Source organism: Schistocerca nitens, chromosome 4 (assembly GCF_023898315.1).
Source record: "Schistocerca nitens isolate TAMUIC-IGC-003100 chromosome 4, iqSchNite1.1, whole genome shotgun sequence".
In the NCBI taxonomy this organism is placed as follows: Eukaryota; Metazoa; Arthropoda; class Insecta; order Orthoptera; family Acrididae; genus Schistocerca; species Schistocerca nitens.
In genome coordinates this window covers 321,636,351-321,658,581 of record NC_064617.1, presented here as the reverse complement: position 1 = coordinate 321,658,581, position 22,231 = coordinate 321,636,351, and the positions used below count along the sequence as shown (strand labels likewise).

At 38.2% G+C, this 22,231-nt stretch overlaps 1 protein-coding gene across 1 annotated transcript in view; it reads left to right on the top strand.

The window, feature by feature from the left end:
• The first annotated feature begins 322 nt into the window (after positions 1-322).
• Positions 323-22,231, top strand: part of LOC126252975 (DNA polymerase delta subunit 2) — a 131,729-nt gene continuing 109,820 nt past the window's right edge. Inside the window, exon 1 of the mRNA XM_049953995.1 lies at positions 323-640. Within this exon, the coding sequence (XP_049809952.1) occupies positions 406-640 (235 nt within the window). The 5' untranslated portion in view covers positions 323-405. The remainder of the gene's footprint in view (positions 641-22,231) is intronic.

Here is a 22,231-nt window from a genome sequence, read left to right as displayed (position 1 = left end):
ATTGTTTCAGTTCTTAGTGGTTTACCATGAAAATCTGATCAAGAATATCTTTAAAAATATTTGATTCGCTCATTAATATACTTTCGTCACTGAGAACGACTCGGAGGTCAACACCGCATAGCTACGTCTGCAGCGACCGTAGGGTTCACTTTTATGACTGATGTAATAGACAGTAGATCAGAGAAAAATACTAGTATTAATATGAAAGTTTTCACAGCGTGTGAAGGACCCTGCATAGTTCTCTGGTAAGCTCATAAGCTGACGTTGTGAATGATCTTTGCTTACAGTAGAGTGTAATATCTTCTCATATACGTCTAAACTCCGTAAGTTTGAGTTTGGCGCCGAGAGATGATTGTTGATTTGTTGTTGCTGTGAGAGTGTGAGTGGAGTATTGTAATTGTTAGGATGATCATTGAGCAATCAAAGAATTTAGATGATGTGGGGAAACTGTTGTCTGCACCCCATGAGGGTAATGACCGTATTGAAGATGTTTATTCTCGCAAGGAATGCGATTACAAAAATTTATCTGACAGATTTACCTATAAGGCGAAAGATTTCTCGAAGCAGTTTGCTCATATTTATGCCGTCAGACTTGTGCAGATGCGATGCATCATAGAAAAACCAGTGCGACAAAAGTGGGGTAAGTAATTTGGTAGTGCTTACCTTGTTTTTGAGTATCATCCCGCCACACCAGTTGGTCTGTGTAGTAAGGAACGCCGAAAATTTTAAGTGCCGTGTAAAATGGCTTGGAACATAGAAGCACATTGAAGGAAAGCAGTTTTTTACCTCGCAAGGGGAAGCCAGTTGTAATTTTTATGTTTCAAAATACTTAAATTGTAACATACAGTAATGAGACTAACTTCGATGTGCGCGAAGAGAGAAGTTTTCAGTGGGAAGCTCGTACGTGAATAAATAATCCATGTGACGTTTCACTTTAGCGTAATGAAACTACGAATCCCGAGGGTTACATGCACTAAAGACTTAAGTCTTTCTTGCGACTTCTAAATTGCGTTACATTTCGCCTGGTATTACCAGCCTATGGCGACAGGAGGTAAGAAATTATTTATTAATACGACCTTTTAAAAAGAGAAGCTCAGTTCCCCACTCCCTTTCTCCCCAACATCTGTCCCTGTTGGTTTTTCGTATACAGACGTCAAATGACCAACTTTCGAAAATGTTGAGATGTTTGGCCATCTTCAGTTTGTAAGAAATTGGTACGTGCATGAACTTTCATCAGCTGTCATGTGTAATTTCTAGTAAGTGCTGGATTCATTTTCAGAAGTATCTCTCAGATCAAAAATAAAATAGGCCCAAATGAATATCGGAAACCATTGTACATGGCCCTGTTTCTCGTTGGACGGATTTTATGATTTTGTTTTGACAGATGTTGCCAGTATTTTAACAAAGTAGCCTACAGACAATGAGTAAAAGGAACTGGAAATGTGACTGACTGTGAGATCATTGTATGTTTTTCTGTCAGAAACTAAGTAAATCATGATCAACTTCAAAAATTACCGTATACAAATTTTGCTCGTCTTTGACTCTATGTGTTTTGAACATAACATCTGTTTTCATAATTGGTAACCACTGAAATAGAGTGTTTTGAACTCTTCATCAAAATATGTAGCTATATAAATCCATTTTGTGTCATTTCAATTATTGTACAGATTTGTTATGGGCATACGTTAAAATGTAACCAGTCTCAGGATTGAAGACCACAACAACAACAACATGTTAAAATGTAGTGTTAACCTGCTGCACATAGTCACATCATTGGGGATGTAATTCACAAAATTTTGATACCTTTCATTGTAATTGCTCAGTAAGTAGTCCTACGTAAGCACTTCTGTGTGTTTACTGCATCTACTGGCATCGAAAAATACGTCTTTCTCTGCCTTGCCAAAAGTTTTACTGCCGTTTCCTCTAAATGTTGGCTACTTCCTGAAACATGAATTTCTTCCATGGCATAATGGACCAGCTTTGAGAAATTAAGTTCATGTTGTGGATTTTTTCTGGGCAGGTGGGTTTATTTCAGTGAAGAGTTCGAGCTAATGGCATCTGAAGAGTTGCGCAGATGGTATCCTCCAAATGTCTGATAACTAAAAGCTATTGTTCTAAATCTAGTACTTTGTCACAGACTGATCTGTAGTGTGGCTTGAGACTTAAGGGGCAGGGGGAAGTATGGCTGTAAGTTGTTGAAGACCGTGTATGTGTCATAAAATTTTTTTTTTTGCTGCATTTCATGGTTACATTTATCTCTCTGATTTAAAATCTTTGTTTTTCACTGTGTCATTGTATTTTCAGGTTTGTTTTATGTATTTGAAGGCAGAACGAACAGTTCCACTTAATTCCCATATTTCCATGGAGGTCGCGTTATTTCTCAGTTTTTGTTTTAGTAATGTTTCCATGTTGCTAGTGGTGTCATCCAATGGTCAGTCCTTGAGGCTAGGATATCCTCCACACTGTGACATCCTTTGTCTATCTACAACTACATACATAATCCACAAGCCACCGCATGGCTGCTAATTCCCTTTCCTGTTCCACTCGCAAATGGAGCAAAGGAAAAATGGCTGTGGGTCATTCCATATCAAATCACCCAATAAAAAATAAATTTTACACCCACCTCCTTAGATTTTCATGAAATTTGGCTCAAATGGTTCTAATACCATTCTGACAACACCTGCAATTTTTTTTGCTGTATCTCTCATAGTTTTTTTTATAAATTTTTAAAATTTTTTATGTTTTGCATTTTCTGAACCTTCGGAAATGGTAAATTTAATTTGTATTCAAAACTTTAAAATTGCTTATCTTAAAAACTCTTTTAGATAAATCATGAATTTTTGCAGCAAGTTTATTATTATACATATTTGAAGATAAAAATGATACTATTAAAATATATTAATATTTTCTATGAAAAAAATATATATATGTATTTTTTTTTTTTTACGGATGTTTTGTTTTATAAGAATTGCAATATCTAGAGTCTCAGACCTGATAGAATGCTCAAATTTGTTTTAATGTACTCTTAAACATATAGGCTACTTGATAAAACAAAAATAATGATGGCTTTTTAACATGTTTATTAATTATAGTAGATTACATTAGAATTATGTGCAAAGATATTGTACTTACGACACTTATGCATAACCCAACGGATTGCTTGAAACATTGAATTTTTTGAGTAATTTTGTCTTTTTAATAAACATTAATGCTGATTCAAACTGTTTTTTCACTTCATCCAAGAGCTTTCAGTTCTTTTGTTACAGTCTTTTTTGAAGTAATACATTCTTCCAGTGCCGCTTGATTGAGGTGCGTCTATTACACAGACTATGTGCTCCAAAGGCACTATTCAAGAATCTTCTATTTCAGGCCAATAAAATGATGCAGCTGGTCCTGAAGGATGTAGAAATAGAATTTCTGCATCTTCTTCATCATAGAATATTGTTTTTACCAGTCCAAAGTACCAGTTACCATCATAATTTGCAGCCACATAGCTATTTATGGATGGTTTAACACGAACCCAATCAGAATAAGAATGGAAAGAAAAGACTAAGGAGGGTTTTACACTATCTGTAGTCCTTCTAATTTCAAGGTTGTTTGTTGGAAGTGGTTTGAAGTTATGAAAACTTCTTGTTCCAGGAATGGTTCGGGTTGCTGAAAAACGTTTTTCTAGTTTTAACCGTAGCAAATCAGCTTCTTTTTTGTCAATAAAGTGAAAATGAATGTTTTCAGTATTTTTTTCACAAAACTTGTACACATTGATTGCTGTCATTATTTGTTCTTCGTCTGAAAGCTGTAGACTGGCTTTCCTTAAAATTCTTTTAATAGTTCCTCCTAGGCCATCACAAATTGACTTCCCATGACTTGTTGCAAAAAAAGAGTGTTGGGCCTTCAAATTAAAGTCTCTCAAGTGTTCAGTCAAATTTTTAAAACTGTTTCTATTTTTGTACTGCCCAGCACAACCATCTGTAAAGTAGTGAACTGAGTCAATGTCAGTATGATGTAATGACAGCCACTTTACAATTTCTTTTTGTACAAAGTTAACAAAACCAGTGTCATGTTCTTGGTCATCACTAATAAAACAGTGGTTGGAAACAAAAACATTGTTTTCCTCATTTCTTAGAAAAACTCCAACTGGGTGTAGAGTGCAACCACCTCTATTCCAGTGGTAACTTTGGATCTCATTTTGTATAACAAAGGAATAATTTTCACTGAAATCCATCACAATAATTGCTGTTTTGGGCGGTGGGTCTTCTTTCAATCTTTTAAAAGCTGCTGATTGGGATTTTGCTATAAACGAGTGTGGGGTGAGCTTTTCCAATGACCTAACCAATAAAGAAATGTAGTCTTCAACACTGATAGACTGTTTGATCATTTCTGCCCTGTCTGTGTTAACCCACTGACTGATTACAATTTCTTCTTCTAAATCATAATCTTCACTTAGTTTGTCAGTTAAGTACTCAGTTAGTGCAGTATTTGCAGGACAGCTGTCGCAATGATGTAGCATGCTGTTTTGGTTTTCCGTGTTGCACACAAGCATTTTAATTAGTTCTTTATAAGATTCTTCAATTTTCACAGCATCCAGTAATAGTTTAACATTCTGGTGGATACTGCATACACATACAGTGTGTTTGCCTGCAGCACCAGCAAGGATACACCATTTAGGTCTCAAGAAGCAAAGTTTTGAAAATCCTACTTCTACCTCGGGATTCTCCCATTTGAAAGAATAATAGTGTTCTCTCAAGTTACACAAAATGAGTCTTTTTTGCATGTACACATTTTTTTGAACACTTACTTTGTCTTTTGTTCCAGGTAGCACTGGACCAGGAGTTTCCAAAATACCCATTTCAGATTTTAGCTTTCTAGCTAGTCGCACCATGTACTCACTTACATTAAATTCTTTCATCACTTTATTTCGACTCCAAGAATCTGGAGCCAAGGTCAGAATCTGGTTTTTCTAGACCTCCCAACAGATGAAATCTTCTCTTTCATAAGAGAAATCATTACATCAAAATCCTTTGCTTTCTCAACCACACTTGTATCTTCTTCGTCATCATCAGAACTTGGTGCATCATATTTTAATGCTTTTGAAACCGCCTTTTTTGCAGTCTTTTCAATACTGCTAACCTTCCTTTTAAAATAAGACCCTTTACTTTGTTCTGACAAGCCATGAAGCTTTATCGGTGTTAAACCTAAATTATCAAGAGCAGTGTTTGTTTGTATGAGGGATTCATTTCTGGATTCCAATGATTCTAATTCAACCATGACTTCATCATCTATTTCACTTTCATTGACTTCAACTCTTAATTTTTCCTCACAAAAGTTACGGCATGTTGAGCAAAGCTTTTGTCCAGGTTTTATGCTAATATTTTTTGTCAGTAATTGTTTAGAAAGATCCAAGCCTACACGTCTCAAAGATTTTTTGATGGGCTTTTTGTGTTTTTTTAGTGGCTCTACACATGTTGTTTGATACTTTTCAAAAACATTTAAAAAGTAGTAACTGTGGTGTGAACATATATTCTTAAATTCACACAGATTAATTCCAGATCGTAAGTGGATCAAATCTTTTTCTTCCTCAATCAATTCAGATACCGGTTGTAACTTTTTTGAAGGTGTGTAGGTTGTTTGGAAACAGATTTTTTAAATAACCCTACGCTACAGGTTTGAGTATCTGACATACTGATTTCACTTTTGGTCTGATTACTGTTCTGGTTACTTTTATAGGATATTGGAAAAGAATCTCTGTAAACTAAGTAACAGTACTTACTGAAAGTTCAAATAAACTTAATAAAATACTAAAGTTCAAATAAACTTAATAAAATACTATCCAAGCACTATTTAACACTGTAATAATTTTTTACTTCAAAACACAGGAGTAACAAAACAAAATCCAAGCGTACATTGTTACTCCAAGAACACAAAAACTTATTTTCGGTGTCTAAGTCACTTGGTACTTTTTATTTTTAAAATATAATTAATATTATTTTAAAAATTAGATAACTATTAAACAGGTTAAAAAGCCAACATAATTTTTCTTTTATCTAATAGCCTATACAGTTAAGAGTATTTTAAAACAAATTTGAGCTAGTCACTCTAGATATTGCAGTTTTTGTAAAACTAAACATCTGTTAGCAAAAAAAAAAAAAAATTGACATTTATATATAATACACAAACTTATTCCAAAATTTCATACTGATATCTTGAGTATTCTTTAATATACAAATTTTTTTAGTTGTGAGGACACGTTTAAGTTATGATTTCCGACTGCTGAAACAACGCCAAATCTAAAAACTTTAAAAATTTATATAAAAAAAACTTATAAGAGATAGAGCAAAAAAAATTGACAAGTGCTCTCAGGATGATAAAAGAAGTAATTGTAAAAAGTTTCATCAAAATCTGACATGGTTGGTGTCAAGGCCTGGGTGACTTGACATGGAAAGACCCTGTCTATTTATCTCCATAGTAGCCTTATTTTCTCTTCACACTCCTTTTTTATGTAGGCAACAGTAGAATCATTCTGTAGTCAGCTGCAAATGCGGGGTCTCTTAACTTTCCTCGATAGTTCAAAATTTTTTTAAGGCAACTGTTATCGATATACTTGGAAAAATGCATGGAAAACACACACACACACACACACACACACACACACACACCTGTCGTACAGTACATTTATTACTCTCATTCGGGAGGACGACGGTTCAATCCCGTGTCCGGCCATCCTGATTTAGGTTTTCCGTGAGTTCCCTAAATCACTTCAGGCAAATGCCGGGATGGTTCCTCTGAAAGGGCAGGGCCGACTTCCTTCCCCATCCTTATCTAATCTGATGAGATCGATGACCTTGCAGTTTGGTCTCCTCCCCAAATCATCCCAACCCAACTACTGGTTTTAACTGTGGACCATCTTCACAGTGAAAAAATATCTATTGTACCAACTTCACATGTCATACACCAGTGCCGACTTAAAAAGTAAGATGATTTAATTTATCGCTGTAATCCAGGCTTAACCAAGCAGAAAGTCAGGAGTGCTGTCTATAATCAAAACCAGCAGTAAATAAATTGTATTGCAAGACAGCATGATATGTATCGTGCATTTCTCCAAGTCTCTCAGTAGTTTTTGATGAAAAGAACATTGTATTCCTTTAAGGGATTCTTGTTTGAATTCAGGAAGCATTTCCACGTTGATTGAACCAGCTGGTAACAAATGTAGCAGCACACCTCTGAATTTCTTTGGTTACTCTGATCCAACCTTGTGGGATCTCCCAAGCACTGGAGCACGTGGATAACACAAGTGTTCTATAAGTGGTCTCCTTTTTAGGTGAGTTACACTTTCCTAAAATTGTGCCAATAAACCAAAGTCAATCATTTGCCTTCCCTACTATCATCCTTATGTGCTCATTCCATTTCAAGTCACTTTGTAGTGTTATGCCTAGATATTTAATCAATGTGATTGCGTCAAGCACCACACCACTAATACTGTATTTGATCATTACAGGATCGTTTTTCCTACTCATCTGCGTTAATTTAAAATTTTTCCACATTTAGAGCTAGCTGCCATTCATCACATGAAAAAGAAATTCTGCCTTAAGTCATCCTGTATGATTCTACAGTCACTTATCAATTATGCTCTCTCTGTATACTACAGTGCCATAGGCTAACAGTTACAGACTGGTTCTCGCACTACTCATCAGGTAATTTTTCTATTTAGAGAACATGAGTGGGTCCCTCACACTCTGCTGTGGCACTGCTGGTGATACCCTTGTCTCACCACCCAAGGCAGTGTTCTGGGTTCCATGTCTTGGAATATGGAATCTGCATTTTGCTCTCCATCTATGGTTTACAGAATGTCACGAAAAAAACTGAAACCTTTTTGCATGAGCGATGTCTTCTAAACCCAATCTGATTTGTGGACAGAAGTTTTTCTGTCTAAAGGGAATTTATTATATTTGAACTTAGAATAAGTTCAAGAATTCCACAGCAAATCAATAAGGATATTGGTGTGTAATTTTTGATCTGTTCTTATGTACAGCAGTCACCTGCACTTTTTACAGTCTCATGGGACTTTGTGCTGAGTGAGAGATTCACAATAAATGCATGCTCAGTAAGAGGCCAGTGCTGTAGAGAACTCTCTATAAAACCAAATTGGGATTCTGTTGGGACCCAGTGATTAAATTGTTTTCAGCTCTTTCGTTTGCTTGTTTCTGCTAGGTACGCCTAGTACTACATTGATCTTGTTAAAGGACAACATGCAACATTGTTGTCATGCAGATAGACATACATGAAATGATAACACTTTCAACATTGAAGTACCAATGTTTAATGTGCCACAAAGCCTCGAAATGTTCGTGTTAGTATGGCTCCAGCCCCACATTTTTGTTAATAAAAGCATCCAGATGTCACCACATGTACAGGCATCAGATGTAGTCCTCTTAAGCTCCATTCCATGGCGCTTAGTTCCCACAGATTAGTGGGTGGAAGTTGAATCCTGATGCCACACTTTGCGACACCCCAAAACGTTCTCAGTCGGGAAGAGATTGGGTAATTTGGTGCCATAACAGAGTACCCCTGGCTGCAAAGACTTTCAAGAAGTGGCTACAGTATGAGGATGAGCATTGTTTTGTTGAAGTAGGGCATAGGCATGGTCATTTGCATGTGGTAGAGCCATGGATTTTCAGGTATTCCTGTACATACTGTGCAGCTATTATTAAGTCTGTTACGAACACTAGCAGTGAATGGACACAATAGGACACCGCTCCCTACTACATCACATCAAGCTGGCAGGTTGTGTGATGGGAGATCGCAAACCACTCTCCGTGGTGCTTTCCACTGTGTCTCCAGGTACGGACCTGGTGGTCGTTGCCCCTGAGGCAGAAGAGGGATTTGCCACTAAAGAGGACCCTACACCAACCTGCAAGGCCTTGTGTCCACTGTTCTCAACACCAGGCAAAATGTATACGACACTGCAGGGTTGCGCGTGGGTGCAGGGTTGTGAGTGTGTGTGGTTGCATAATAGTCAGTTTGTGGTGAGCCCTGCATCATGCAACTGCCTACCGGATGTACTAGTACGTAAAGGATTTTGCATAGCAGGCAGAACAGCCACTGAATGGCCCCTGTGGTAACTGTTGGAACTACTTGCACATAGCGGGCAACCCATCAATTTTCCCTTCTGGTGGTGTCTGTTGGACATCCAGGTCATGCAAGCATGCTTTGCTATATCCATTTCTACCAACAACATGTGGTGGTGGGTCTGTATGACCAGAGTGGCACACTACACAATGATAGGACCACCCAGTCCCATGATGTGGCCCCTCTCGAACTAGTCTAGCTTGGCAACCTGCTCTAGTGACAGTACCCGTTGTCATATTCAATGAAACTAGTTTGGGGTCCTCGTATATCGACTGATGGGCATGATCTCAAAGCCCCAGCCATGCTCTCAGAGCATGCGGCTGTGCAAAAATAATTAGTGTAGGTGATGGTGTACAACATAGCAACCCAGTTTGCAGATGATCAGTTGGGTCCTTCTGAGTGCAGCTTTTTTTGACAGTGTGTGTGTAGTCCATGTTGGAGTCTCTGTGACAGTCACATGACTCTACACTGTGTGATCAAAAGTATCTGGATACCCCCTAAAACATACATTTTTCATATTAGGTGCATTGTGCTGCCACCTACTGCCAGGTACTTCATATCAGCAACCTCAGTAGTCATTAGATATTGTGCGAGAGCAGAATGGGTCTCTCTGCGGAACTCACGGACTTCAAACATGGTCAGATGACTGGGCGTCACTTGTATCATAAATCTGTAAGCAAGATTTCCGCACTCCTAAACATACCTAAGTCAACAGTTTCAGATGTGATAGTGAAGTGGAAATGTGAAGGGAAACATACAGTACAAAATCGTAAGGCAACAACGTCTGTTGACTGAGAGAGACTGCCGACAGTTGAAGAGGGTCGTAATGTGTAATAGATATACATCTATCCAGACCATCACACAGGAATTCCAAACTGGATCAGGATCCACTGCAAGTATTATGACAGTTAGATGGGAGGTAAGAAAACTTCAATGTCATGGTCGAGCGGCTGCTCATAAGCCACGCATCACACCGGTAAATGCCAAACGACACCCTGTTTGGTGTAAGAAATGTAAACATTGGACGATTGAACAGTGGAAAAACGTTGTGTGGTGTGACGAATCACAGTACACAATGTGGCGATCCGATGGCAGTGTATTTGTATGGCGAATGCCCGGTGAATGTCATCTGCTAGCTTGTGTAGTGCCAGTAGTAAACTTTGGAGACAGTGGTGTTATGGTGTGGTCATGTTTTTCATGGAGGGGGCTTGCACCCTGTGTTGTTTTGCGTGACACTATCACAGAAATGGTCTACATTGATGTTTTAAGCAACTTATTGCTTCTCACTGTTGAAGAGCAATTCGGAGATTGCGATTGCATCTTTCAACACAATCAAGCGCCTGTTCATGATGCACGGCCTGTGGCGAAGTGGTTACACGAGAATAACATCCCTGTAATGTACTGGCCTGCACAGAGTCCTGACCTGAATCCTACAGAACACCTTTGGGATGTTTTGGAACGTCGACTTCGTGCCAGGCCTCACTGACTGACATCGATACCTCTCCTCATTGCAGTACTCTGTGAAGAATGGGTTGCCATTCCCCAAGAAACCTTCCAGCATCTGATTGAACGTATGCCTGCGAGAGTCGAATCTGTCATGAGTGCTAAGGATGGGTCAACACCATATTGAATACTAGCATTACCGATGGAGGGCATCACGAACTTGTAAGTCATTTCCAGCCAGGTGTCCAGATGATCCCATAGTGTATGTCTGTATTATGATCTTCATGTGTGGGCTTTTGTAAGATTGTTTGCTAAGGTATTATGTAAAACTGCTTGAACTTTGTCCATTATTCCTTTATGCCCATCATATTAGAGCTAAATGATGTACATTCATTGTCTAAGAAGGATGCCAACAACTCCTTATTGCTCTTCCCACCATAAAGACTTTCCTAACCATTTGGATACATTTATTAACTTCAGTAATCAACACTCCTATGATGGTATCATGGTCACCAATGCCTGTCTCTTTATGGACACTCTCAAAAAGGTCTGGCCTCTTTGGAGCTACAAGGTCTAAACTTTGTTCAGAACCATTTCATGAGACTGTCTGTACTACCTGCAGTGGAGCTGTAGACCTCCCAGTCTATACTCAGTAGGCTAAAGTGGCCCCCAGCTAATAGTGCATGACTTCACTTATTCGTGTTCAGATATCTTACCAGTAGAGATAATTTCGACCAGGTTTGGTACAGTGCTTTAGTCAGTTGCAATGACTGGCCCCCTCTTCTGTGGCATCAGATATACATTCCATGCCCCATGAGATATTATATCAATGTGGTATCACATTTGGGTCACTTCATATCGAGGGGACCAGGGGTCCCCACTCGACCATTTCCAAATCTAATAAAATTTGGTGTGAAGGTTCTAGATTGTCTTTGATGGCTATATACCAAATTTCAGTTCAGTATCTTCAGTGGTTGAATATTACGGGCTTTTAAAGAGAGGCTATTCATCTTCGCATCACATACAAAGGCGCAAATGTCCTAAGTTTGGAGGCCTTTTTTAGAAGTTCTATCAAACATTTGGTCATGTGCTTTAATACACACAGACAAATTTTTAAGCTGAATCACACAATGACAAAAATTTGGGATTTAGCCACTCCTAAACACAGATACAAACCTCTAAAGTTGCCAGAAAATTTGTCATGTTATGTTAAGAGCCAAAGTTTGACCAACCACTGCTACTTTTCATACGGATCAATCACACCAAAACTTCAGAGGATTATTCCTACCTATGATGTATATATATGGATCAAATTTAATGAACATTGGATGCCTAGATGAAAAGATATGCATCTACAAAGTTGGCCAAAATTTTCTAAGTGCAAGTTTTAGGGTATTTTTGGGAGGCAATATCTCAACTGTGTCTCGTTCAATCCTTTTTTTTTCTTGCCACATCTGGAAAGAGCATGCTTTAAGCTCTCAAAGATATATTGTTTAATTTCTGGGTCTTGCATATTGTTGAGTAAGAATACATTTCAAAAAGTTACTATTTTAGCACTTCAAGAAGATTGAAAAGTGAAATATTTTGCTCATAAAGTCCTCTAATTTATTTTTCTTATTTTAGGATATAACTCAGTTTCAAAGATTAATTTAACAAATCTCATAAAACAATTATAATACTCAACACAAGCAAATTTGTGAAACAAAAACACTAAAGCCGGCTCCATTTTTGGTTAAATAGTTCCACAATTTTGTCAAGGACAGAATGAGGAAAACTGTATTGTCTTCCTGATGATGATGATGATGATGTAGTTGACGGTGCTTTCTAAAGTCATGAAAATATGTTGCTCAGGAATCCCCAACAGGTATCCTTAACAGTTGGCCAGTGCAAGGAATGAGCAGAACCACGTGGGTGCCTAAAGCTGATGAGGACATCTTCTTGCTCATGTGAAACTTCACACACATTTCCAACCCACCAAAAATTGTCATACATTCATGCAACATACTGTCTTGGTTGTAAACTTGCAGTTGAGATTGCTGGAATTACTTCATCTGCTTCAGAGACATTAACTGTAAATACTGTAGCATCATTGGAAACTCTGCTTGTTGCATGATCAGGCTGATTTTTTTTTTTTCAATTTTTTTTTGATACACAAAAAGCTTTATGCCTGGAATACTGTCATCGTAGAATTTGAACAAATCATATGGCATCAATATTTGGTTATCTAAGGGCCTCTGCAAACTAGCACTGGCTGCTAGTCTTTCTGCTGTTCCCACAATGCCATCACAAGGTGATTTAGCGTGACGTGTTCCAAAAAAATTCCATTCGACAGTGATGCCAGAATCTTTTCGTGCAGACATAAATTGATGAAATTTTTGAAATTGTTATATTGAGCTGTTGAACCACAACTAAAGAAATAAATATTCTTAATGTTTTCAATCTTTGTCGTTAAATATGCTTTTAACTTTATTTAAAAGGGATGGACAGCAATGACGGAGACAGTTGCTGATCACAAATGCTAATCCTCTGACATTCTTTGCCACCAAAATAGATAACAAACGGATGTAACATGAACTGACAAATGAAATCCTAGCACAGCATCTTGAACAACAAATGATTAAGTCTCAGCAAAACCCTTTAATACAATTAATTAATTTCCTGCAAGATTTCTTTTTAGCTGCTTAAGGTATAAACTTCAATGTTGCGTTACAAAGTGATGGTTTCGTAAACCAGTAAGTTTCAAAATCAGTGCCTCCATGAAACCTTCAACAGTTCTCTGTCTCCAATGTGTGTCTGTCAGTATGGACACATTGCTTGTATTACATTGTTTCCTCAATGTCATAATCTTTAAAAGCATCTTTAAGAAAAGCCTCTCATTGTATTTTTCCTGGACATTCGTCACAATGTTGCAGTATACAATCATTTTATTTCAAACTGCGTATATTTTCTTCTCAAAGCCTTGTAGTCATCTTGGATTACACGTAGTGAATGTGATCCAGAAGCACCAACTGTAGTATACCATTTCGGCCTGAGCTCACAAAATTTTGAGAAGCTCAGTTGATTTCCATATTGCTTACAAGAAGCAATGAACATTTCTTTCAGGTTACAAGGGAGCAAGGGCATCTTTTTCCTGTTTATTCTCACTGAAACACAATCCTTATAGCATGGGCATAAATGAGAAAACTCATCTTCTCCAAACAAAGTGAGGACATTTTGTTTTACTTCATCATTGAGCTTTTTCCCTTTTTGGTTTGCAGGTGTTGCCAAAATCCGAACTTCCATATTTAGTTTCCTAGACATCTTCACCATTTTAGTCGAGACAGCAAATTCTTTAGCAGTTTTTTCTATAGTCCAGCTATTTGGAGCCAGAGTCAAAATTTGAACTTAAATGCAATTTCTACATCTACATATATACTCAGCTAGCCACCAAGCGGTGTGTGACAGGGCACAGTTTGCGCCAAAGTAATATCCCCTACCTCTGTTCCACTCAGGGATCGCGTGAGGGAAAAACGTTTTTGGCACTCTTCCACTTGTACTTGAGAAATATCTACTTGGCTCGCACCAGCAGTTGTGGCAGTTACCTAAGTAATGCTGTCTTGGGCCTTCAGAACTTTGCGCTTTATGTATCCCATTGAATCCCTTTTGCTGATCCGTTGAAGCTCTAATGGTGACTCTCCAAGTGATGAAAAGTACTCAACACTAAGATTGTACAATGTCAACACCAAACATCACTCTGCACAGAAGACTGACACTGTGAAAATTGGTGATAATAAAAGTAATAATTGAAACTGGTGATTCAGCAATGTATCACTGCTATGTGACTAGAGCCTTAAAAAACTATTGCTGTTTTATAATGCCGATGGAAACTGAGTGACAATGCATATATGCACCACCATGCGGTGTAGGGTTACAACATTCTAAAGCAACATAGCATTCCATTATGGTTTTCTGGATTTTATAATCTTAAGAGCATTTTCTGATGCTTTATTATATTTATATTCTATACTGTAAAATAATGTATAAACACTTCTTATTGGCATAGTTACAGTCCCTAAACAACAAGCAAATCTTATACTATTAAGACACTACAATTACACATTTTTTGATTTACAGCTTCATATTATATTAATTTTTTGTATTTATTGATAATCCATTTTCCCCACATTTGATATTTGTACTCATCAATATGCAAGATCCAAAAATTGAACAATATAGCTCTGAAAGCTTAAAGCATGCACTTTTCAGCTGTGGCAAGAAAAAAAGGATTGAACAAGACGCAGTTGAGATATTGCCTCCCAAAAACAGCCTAAAATTTGCACTTAGAAAATTTTGGCCAACTTTGCAGATGCATATCTTTTCACTTACACATCCAATGTTAATTAAATTTGATCTATATATACACATCATAGGTAGCAATAATCCTCTGAAGTTTTGGTGTGATTGGTCTATATTAAAAGTATGGTTGGTCAAACCTTGGCTCTTAACATAACACAACAAATTTTTTGGCCACTTTAGAGGCTTGTATCTATGTTTAGGAGTGGCTAAATCTCAAATTTTTGTCATGGTGTGATTCAGCATAAAAAGTTGTCTGTGTGTATTAAAGCACATGACCAAATGTTTGATAGAACTTCTAAAAAAAGCCCTCCAAACATAGGACATTTGCGCCTTTGTATGTGATGCGAAAGTGGGTAGCCTCTCTTTAAAAGCCCCTAAATATTCAACTACTGAAGATACTGAACTGAAATTTGGTATATAACCCTCAAAGACCATGTAGATTCTTCACACCAAATTTCATTAGATTTGGAGATGGTTGAGTGGGGACACTTTTTAATATTGGTCCCTAGACATGGAATGACCCATTTACTAATCCCTTCAATGTCACATTTTCTTCATCCTCTGCTTGTGGTCTAAACAATGAATATGTTCTTTGTTTGGTCTAGGTTGTCACTGTTCAGTGGAATCAAGTCCAGCAGCTTTTGCAATTTGCTTAATTAATACATCTTCAACTTAATACATTTTTCATTTTGCATATCTTTTTTATCTGTTGACCTAATTTGTTGAAATTTCAATGATAATATTCCAATAGCTGACAAGCTTGTATTTAGGCTGGATCTTCAGAAATATGCGTTTCATCAGCTTCATATGGTTCGGGTGAAATTAGCATCTGTGGATTTCTTTCTGAAGAATTTTTCTGCTCATGGACACAGTTCTTGGCATGGTTTTGTAGCAGACTTCTTATTGGATTTTAGCTACTAAGCCATTTTCAAGTTAAGTGAGGGCACAAGTTTTTGTTTGGTAGCTATGAGTAATTGGAGAGACCTTCTGCTTTTTATGCTGTCTGGGTCTTTTTAATTGTTCAGTGTTACATAATTCTAACAAATTATTTTTGTGCCGATAGCTTTACAACTACCACACATTTTACATTTATTTTGTCACAAAATAAATAAAAATGTGTGACAAACTATCAAAACTTCAAATAACTAAGAAAGCAATTGTTTTAACACACTGGAAAAAAGGCTAGAGAATCAAAAATTGCAAGTAACATTCTAAATGACACAGTTTTCAATCTCGATTGAACAAAAAAAGAAAAAATGGAAATCAGTTTGTAGTAGACGGGCTGTAAATGTGCAGTGTTAGTAATGTCACAAGCATAAAAATAAGCTGTTAGCAACATGTAAGATTGAGCAGTAAAAAATCCCAGTGAAGATAGTACAAGAAGTGCTGAAACGTGTTTGGGTAAAGAAAAACAGTGTCTTGCTTAATGCAGAATCACTCTTCAAATTTTCTCAGCAGATACATAAAGAAAAAACAGCGACAACACCCAAAAAGATGACAGGGGTGAAAATGGACTGTAAAATAAGTAAAAGTCAGTATTTTTCAGATAGTGCAATTTCAGTGTGTTTTTTTAAATTGTGGTCCGTAAAGTCAGTTTTTTTGTTCTGCCTTCCAAATTCGGCCAACTGCGGGCAGTTAATGATATAATGCAATTGAAGATCCTTTTGTTTGTGCAGTGTTCGTGCAGTCTTGCTAACTGTCCATAAAATTTCAGTAGATGTTTCTGCATTGTGTCTGACATTTTCGGTGTGCTTGTAGAGCTCCCTGTTTTTCCTCTTCTTCCAAGTTCTATCGGTAGTCTTCTAGGATCCCTGTATTTTCCTGAGAATCTTCCTTTCCGTCCTTTCAAGTAGTTGTAACTGTCCCCTTTCATATTTAAAATAAGACACTGAAGCAGAGAGTCCTTGTGGTTTTATTACTGAATTACAGCTCTTAATTTTGGCCTTGTGGGATATCACTCATAATTTGTACCTGTTCTGTGTTAGTTTGTGAGCAAGATGTAATTTTCTGGCTCTTCGTTTGACTGCCACTTTATCCAGTCCATTGGGCTGATACATTCTCGTAAGTATTTGAATTTATCTGTCCTTTTGATCTTTCCAAGCATTTCTCTCCTTGGTATCCGTGTTCCACATGTTCCGTCTTTTAATACATTTTGAGACCAATTTTTCCAACTATTTTGTGCAAGAACATGTTGAGTGTCAGCCTTTGTTTTTAGGGTTTCCCTCATTTTTTGTTGATGTCGTGTGCTTTTCCAAGTCGATAAAAATTACCATATTTACCCGAGTATGTGATGACCCACCCATTTTTTTAAGTGGCTCCTTGAGAAAAATTTATTTTTTAACATACCCAGATGAATCAAAATTACAAACTTTTATTGATGTAAGGGTTGAATCTAAAAACTTATTCTAAATTTATGCCATTTATTGATTGTCTACATTATGATAAAAGGGGAGAAATAAAATAAAAATAAATTATTTACATTAATTTTTGTCTTCACTCACTGCCTTTTTGTTTACTTAGCCTATCATCTGTGGTATCACTATTTTTAATCATCATCATCATCATCATCATCATCATCATCATCCAAAAAGGAGAACTGTGAAACGTATATCTTTGTTGTCACAAATGTTTGGCTGCTTCTACCGAACATGTTGCGATTTCTGAGGTTGTGGGACCTGAGAACACAGCCGTCTTTTAGTGAACACACAGCAGATTTTGCTTTTGTACTGACGTGAGGATGTTACAATGTCTCGTGTTCCAAACATATTGTCTGCCTGCCACTCTCCCATTGGCTATGTAGAACCAGCAGCTGACAAACCCCATTTGTTTCTGTCGTACCTCACGGTGAGCATCGACAACATTACTGCACGAAACACGTAAGAACGCTTTTGGCCCCATTTAGACTTCTAGTGTCTCCTACAGAAATGTATGCTGTTGCTGAGTATTTGTCTAATTTTAATGTCATTTCAATTCAGAGTGCAAATGGGTTAAGGCAAACTGTAATTTAAACATGGTTGATGTTTATAAAAAGCCAAAGTAAGCAGTATACATTCTCATGGTTGGCTGCACGATGAAGTTTCTGCCTGCTCAATGCTCCCCTCCCCACACATCGTAGTTGTCAGCCAAACGGAGTCACTGTTCCCCCTCCAACTTTACGTAGCTAATGATACGCTTGGGCAACAGGGAAACGTGGACTGCCATCTCTTCTAGGGTGCAGATCATATGTGACTGCAGCAGCTAATACATAAATAAAAGTTTGCAATCACTACTCAGTCCAGTTCTCGAACTTTCCCTCATCCCACAATGTAGTGATGTCTGTTTGTACAATCTCCACAGTTGGTCTTTTCAGTGTAATTTATTCTCGTCATAGCAATTACAGTTCATTTAATATGGTCTATTTCATTCGTTAGTCATTTCATTCTTGATCAATTTTCCTTCTTGTTTCATCTGAATGTCATCATCTCGTTCTAAAGATGATAAAGAGCTGGCAACAATTTTCTGTGGTATTCTAATACATGTACACCAAGCAAATTTATCATTTGCAATCCACTTTGTAAATTTTTTTTTTCATAACCAAATAATTTATTGACTTAGGTTCAGAATCAGGTAATGGTTTTGAAGGACAAAATTTTCACCTTTGAATGTGTTAACTTTACTTAAAAAGCAGCGTACATGTATGTATAAGTTCCCTATATAATTATGAGAACTTTTATTGCAAACCTGTTGAAATAAACAGTAGTTTGTAAGTTGATAAAATGTAATGTTATTTCCTCCTATGTTTCACATATTGTCAATTTTTAAGCAGAACACGAGATTGTTGTTGTGCCTAGTTCATAGTTTCTCATGCGTCTGTTGACCAGTTCCGTGATTCAAATGTCACGTCATTGTTCGAACAAGGTCAATACTGTATGGAGCGCTTTGGGGTATCAAGAAATCTTGAGCCTTTTCAGACACAAGTATTTTTCGATATGGCCTATCCTCAGGATTCTTCTAAATAAATTTGTACAAAACCTCAATAGTCAAAGCTTCATCTGTAAATGTAAGACAACCCTACATTAATGTATTAAACAATGTAAAAACATTGACATCAGCAGCAGTAGTTTAATCTGCGAAATATAAGACAACTTTGCATTTTTGCTATAGAGCAGCGTGGTTCTGCTGGGAAGCAGAGAGAATGACGTAAAGTGAAACTTATTTCTTCACAACTATATTTGTCTTCAGCTCGTCCTTTATGTAGCAGTGATGGTGAAATTTTATCTTCATTCTGCTAGACAAACTGCTTCAAGGGCATAGTTAATCTGGTGTTTGAAAATCATTAGAGGAAATTAGCTGTTGATTCACCTTGTGAAGATATCAAAGAAACATACGAGCCAATGTTTCTTGGAAGTGTTTCTTCTGAGTTCATCCTTTCAAAGACAAAGGCAAGGTATTTAGTCTGTGATGATTTAGCTCTGTGCTTTAAAACGCAGTTGGTGGATGATATTGGAGGAACACATTTCTGTTCGTGCTTTGATGAAACTGTCAATGCAGTTTCAAACAAAGAGCTTTAAACTATAGCTAAATACTGGTCTGTTACTAAACAAATGGTTATGACAAGACATTGACATTCCTTTGTGATTGATAAAGCCACTGCTATTGATATTTTCTCAGAGTTAAATAAAGCCTATGAAAGTGTCCAGATTCTTGTTGGAAGCTATTGATGATATCTTGTGATGGATAAAATGTTAGGAAGAGAACAGTTGATTGTGATGGCACATGTAACATGAAAATGCTTTGGGCATGTTCTTGTTTCTCACCAACGTATAAACTGGCAAAACACTTGGCCTCTCTGCTCCAGCCACACGTGGGGAAGACTGACGCATACATTAAGGACTCGGGACATTTCAATGAGAAGCTGAAGAAACTGAAACTTGCACCAAACGACATCCTGGTCAGCTTTGATGTTTCGTTATTTACGAAAGTGCCACTCAGTGACGCTCTGGAGCACATCGGTTCCATGTTCCCGCAAGACATCAAAAAGCTCTTCCATGCATGTCTCACCACGAGCTATTTCACGTGGAATGGTGATTTGTACGAACAGCTGGAAGACGTCGCCATGGGTAGTCCTCTCAGTCCAGTGGTGGCCAACTTCTTCATGGAACAATTCGAAGCACAGGCACTGCACTCGGCGACTTGCAAACCTAAGGTGTGGTACAGGTACGTCGATGATACTTTCGTGGTGTGGAGCCATGGTGAAGAACAGCTCGGTGACTTCCTAAGACACTTGAACAGCCTCCATGCCAACATAACATTTACCATGGAAGTAGAAAAGGACAAGAAACTGCCATTTCTAGATGTGCTGGTCACAAGGGATGGCGAAAACCTGGGACACAGCGTGTATTGAAAACCGACACACACGGACCGATACCTGCAAAAACTGTCAAACCACCACCCGAGCCAGAAAAGAGGCATGATTAGTACGCTCGTAACGAGAGCAGGACGAATATGTGAGCCGCAACACCTCAAACGAGAAATGCAACACCTGGAAACTGTTCTGAGGAGCAATGGGTACTCCACAAATTACATTAGAAGTGTAACAGAGCCAAACACTCGGTGAAGTAAGGAACCAGAAAAAGAAATGTTGGGTACGGCCTTTCTGCCATACATTCCCAGAGTGACGGACAGAATTGGCTGTATATTGCGCAAACATGGCGTAAAGACGATTTTCAAACCAACAAGGAAGATCAAAGAGTGTTTTAGATCGGCGAAGGAGAAAAGAGACCCACTTGCAATGTCGGGAATGTACCGTATACCATGCACATGCAGAAAAGTTTATGTCGGAATGACTGGACGATCAATTAACACCAGGATCAAAGAGCATAAGCGACATTGCAGGTTGGGGCAGGTGGAGAAATCGGCCGTGGCAGAGCACGCACTGAATGAGACCGACCACGTAATAAAATTCGCCGACACGGAAGTTCTGGCTGTAGAGAAGCACTATCACACATGCTTGTTCAGAGAAGCTGTAGAAATACAAAAACACGCAAACAGTTTCAACACGATAGAGGAAAGCCTTAAGGTAAACGGATCCTGGCTTCCCGTACTGCAGCGAATGACCGTCGCAGGTAGCAAGAGGAGAACTGCACCGGGAATGACCGTGGAGAAGCCCTCGGACGTTAGCGCACCAGGTACATATAGTCTGCGGCTGCGAGCTTGGCTCCAGTTCACCATTGGCAATGGAGGGTGAAGCTTTGACAATGCCAGCCACTCGTGTTGGCGAAACGTCAGAAAAATCATTAGATGAACGTCGGCCGAAGAACCCGAGACAGAAGCCAATAGGCAGTTTGTCAACAAGTGGCCACGAAAGCCTTAACAATTTTGTAATTTTTTTGTTGACCAAACATCTCGTGGGGAAGATTTTGGAAAAATACAATAAAATATGAAACTTTAGGATCATGGTTTTATGAAACATGCTTCCTCTAGATGGCTTACTATTGAACCAGCTGGAGAGAGACTTTTAGAACAATAGCCAGTTGTTGGAAAATACTTTCTTCAGTTCATACCTCAACACAAAAGTAAGTTGAGTTCTTTGAAATATAAGAATATTGTTAAACTATTAAAAACAAAAACACAGTAGAAATTATGTTTGTTTTGTGTCTGTGGCCTAAGGGTGCTAAGGAGCAATTAAATGTGCAGCTGCCACAACAACTGTTTATTGTTGATATTAGAACAGAACTCAGATACATTGGCTGCGGTTGAATGTCCATATTACTAAAGTGCAAACAGAAATATCTCTCATAGATGTTGCCTAGCATGCACATACATGATTAAGTCAGTAAATTGTATAGGCAGCAGAGCAAAGGGGCCAAGGATGATGGGCCGTCGAGTGTCAGTGGGTGCCTGGGACATTGGGTGTTGGCAGTTGTCAAAAGCAATGACTCGACGACAGTGGCTGCTGGTGGGGTTACACGCCTGGAAGCAGTGGACAACGGTCCTCCATAGCCTCAGTGGCAGGTGCTCACAGTGAGGGCAATGACTCGATTGTTGGGCTGGTGGTGCAGCTGGCACAAAGCCCAGTGTGGTACTTGCCACAGCATGGTCCAGTGGCGGCTTAAATATACTAGAGCAGAGAGATAACAGCATGGCACTGAGTGTCATGTGACTCGGCATAAGAAAATGGTGCATTGACTACTGCACTCTATCACAATAGGCATATGGTCTATCAGCAAGGTTGGCACTTGTTGGATGCCTTGGGGGCTGTGTTAACGTGAAGATGTAAACAGCCGGAGCTGTGTGAAGCTAGGCTTGTAAGCAGTTTGGTGAGTTATGTTGCTGTGAACTTTTTACTCGC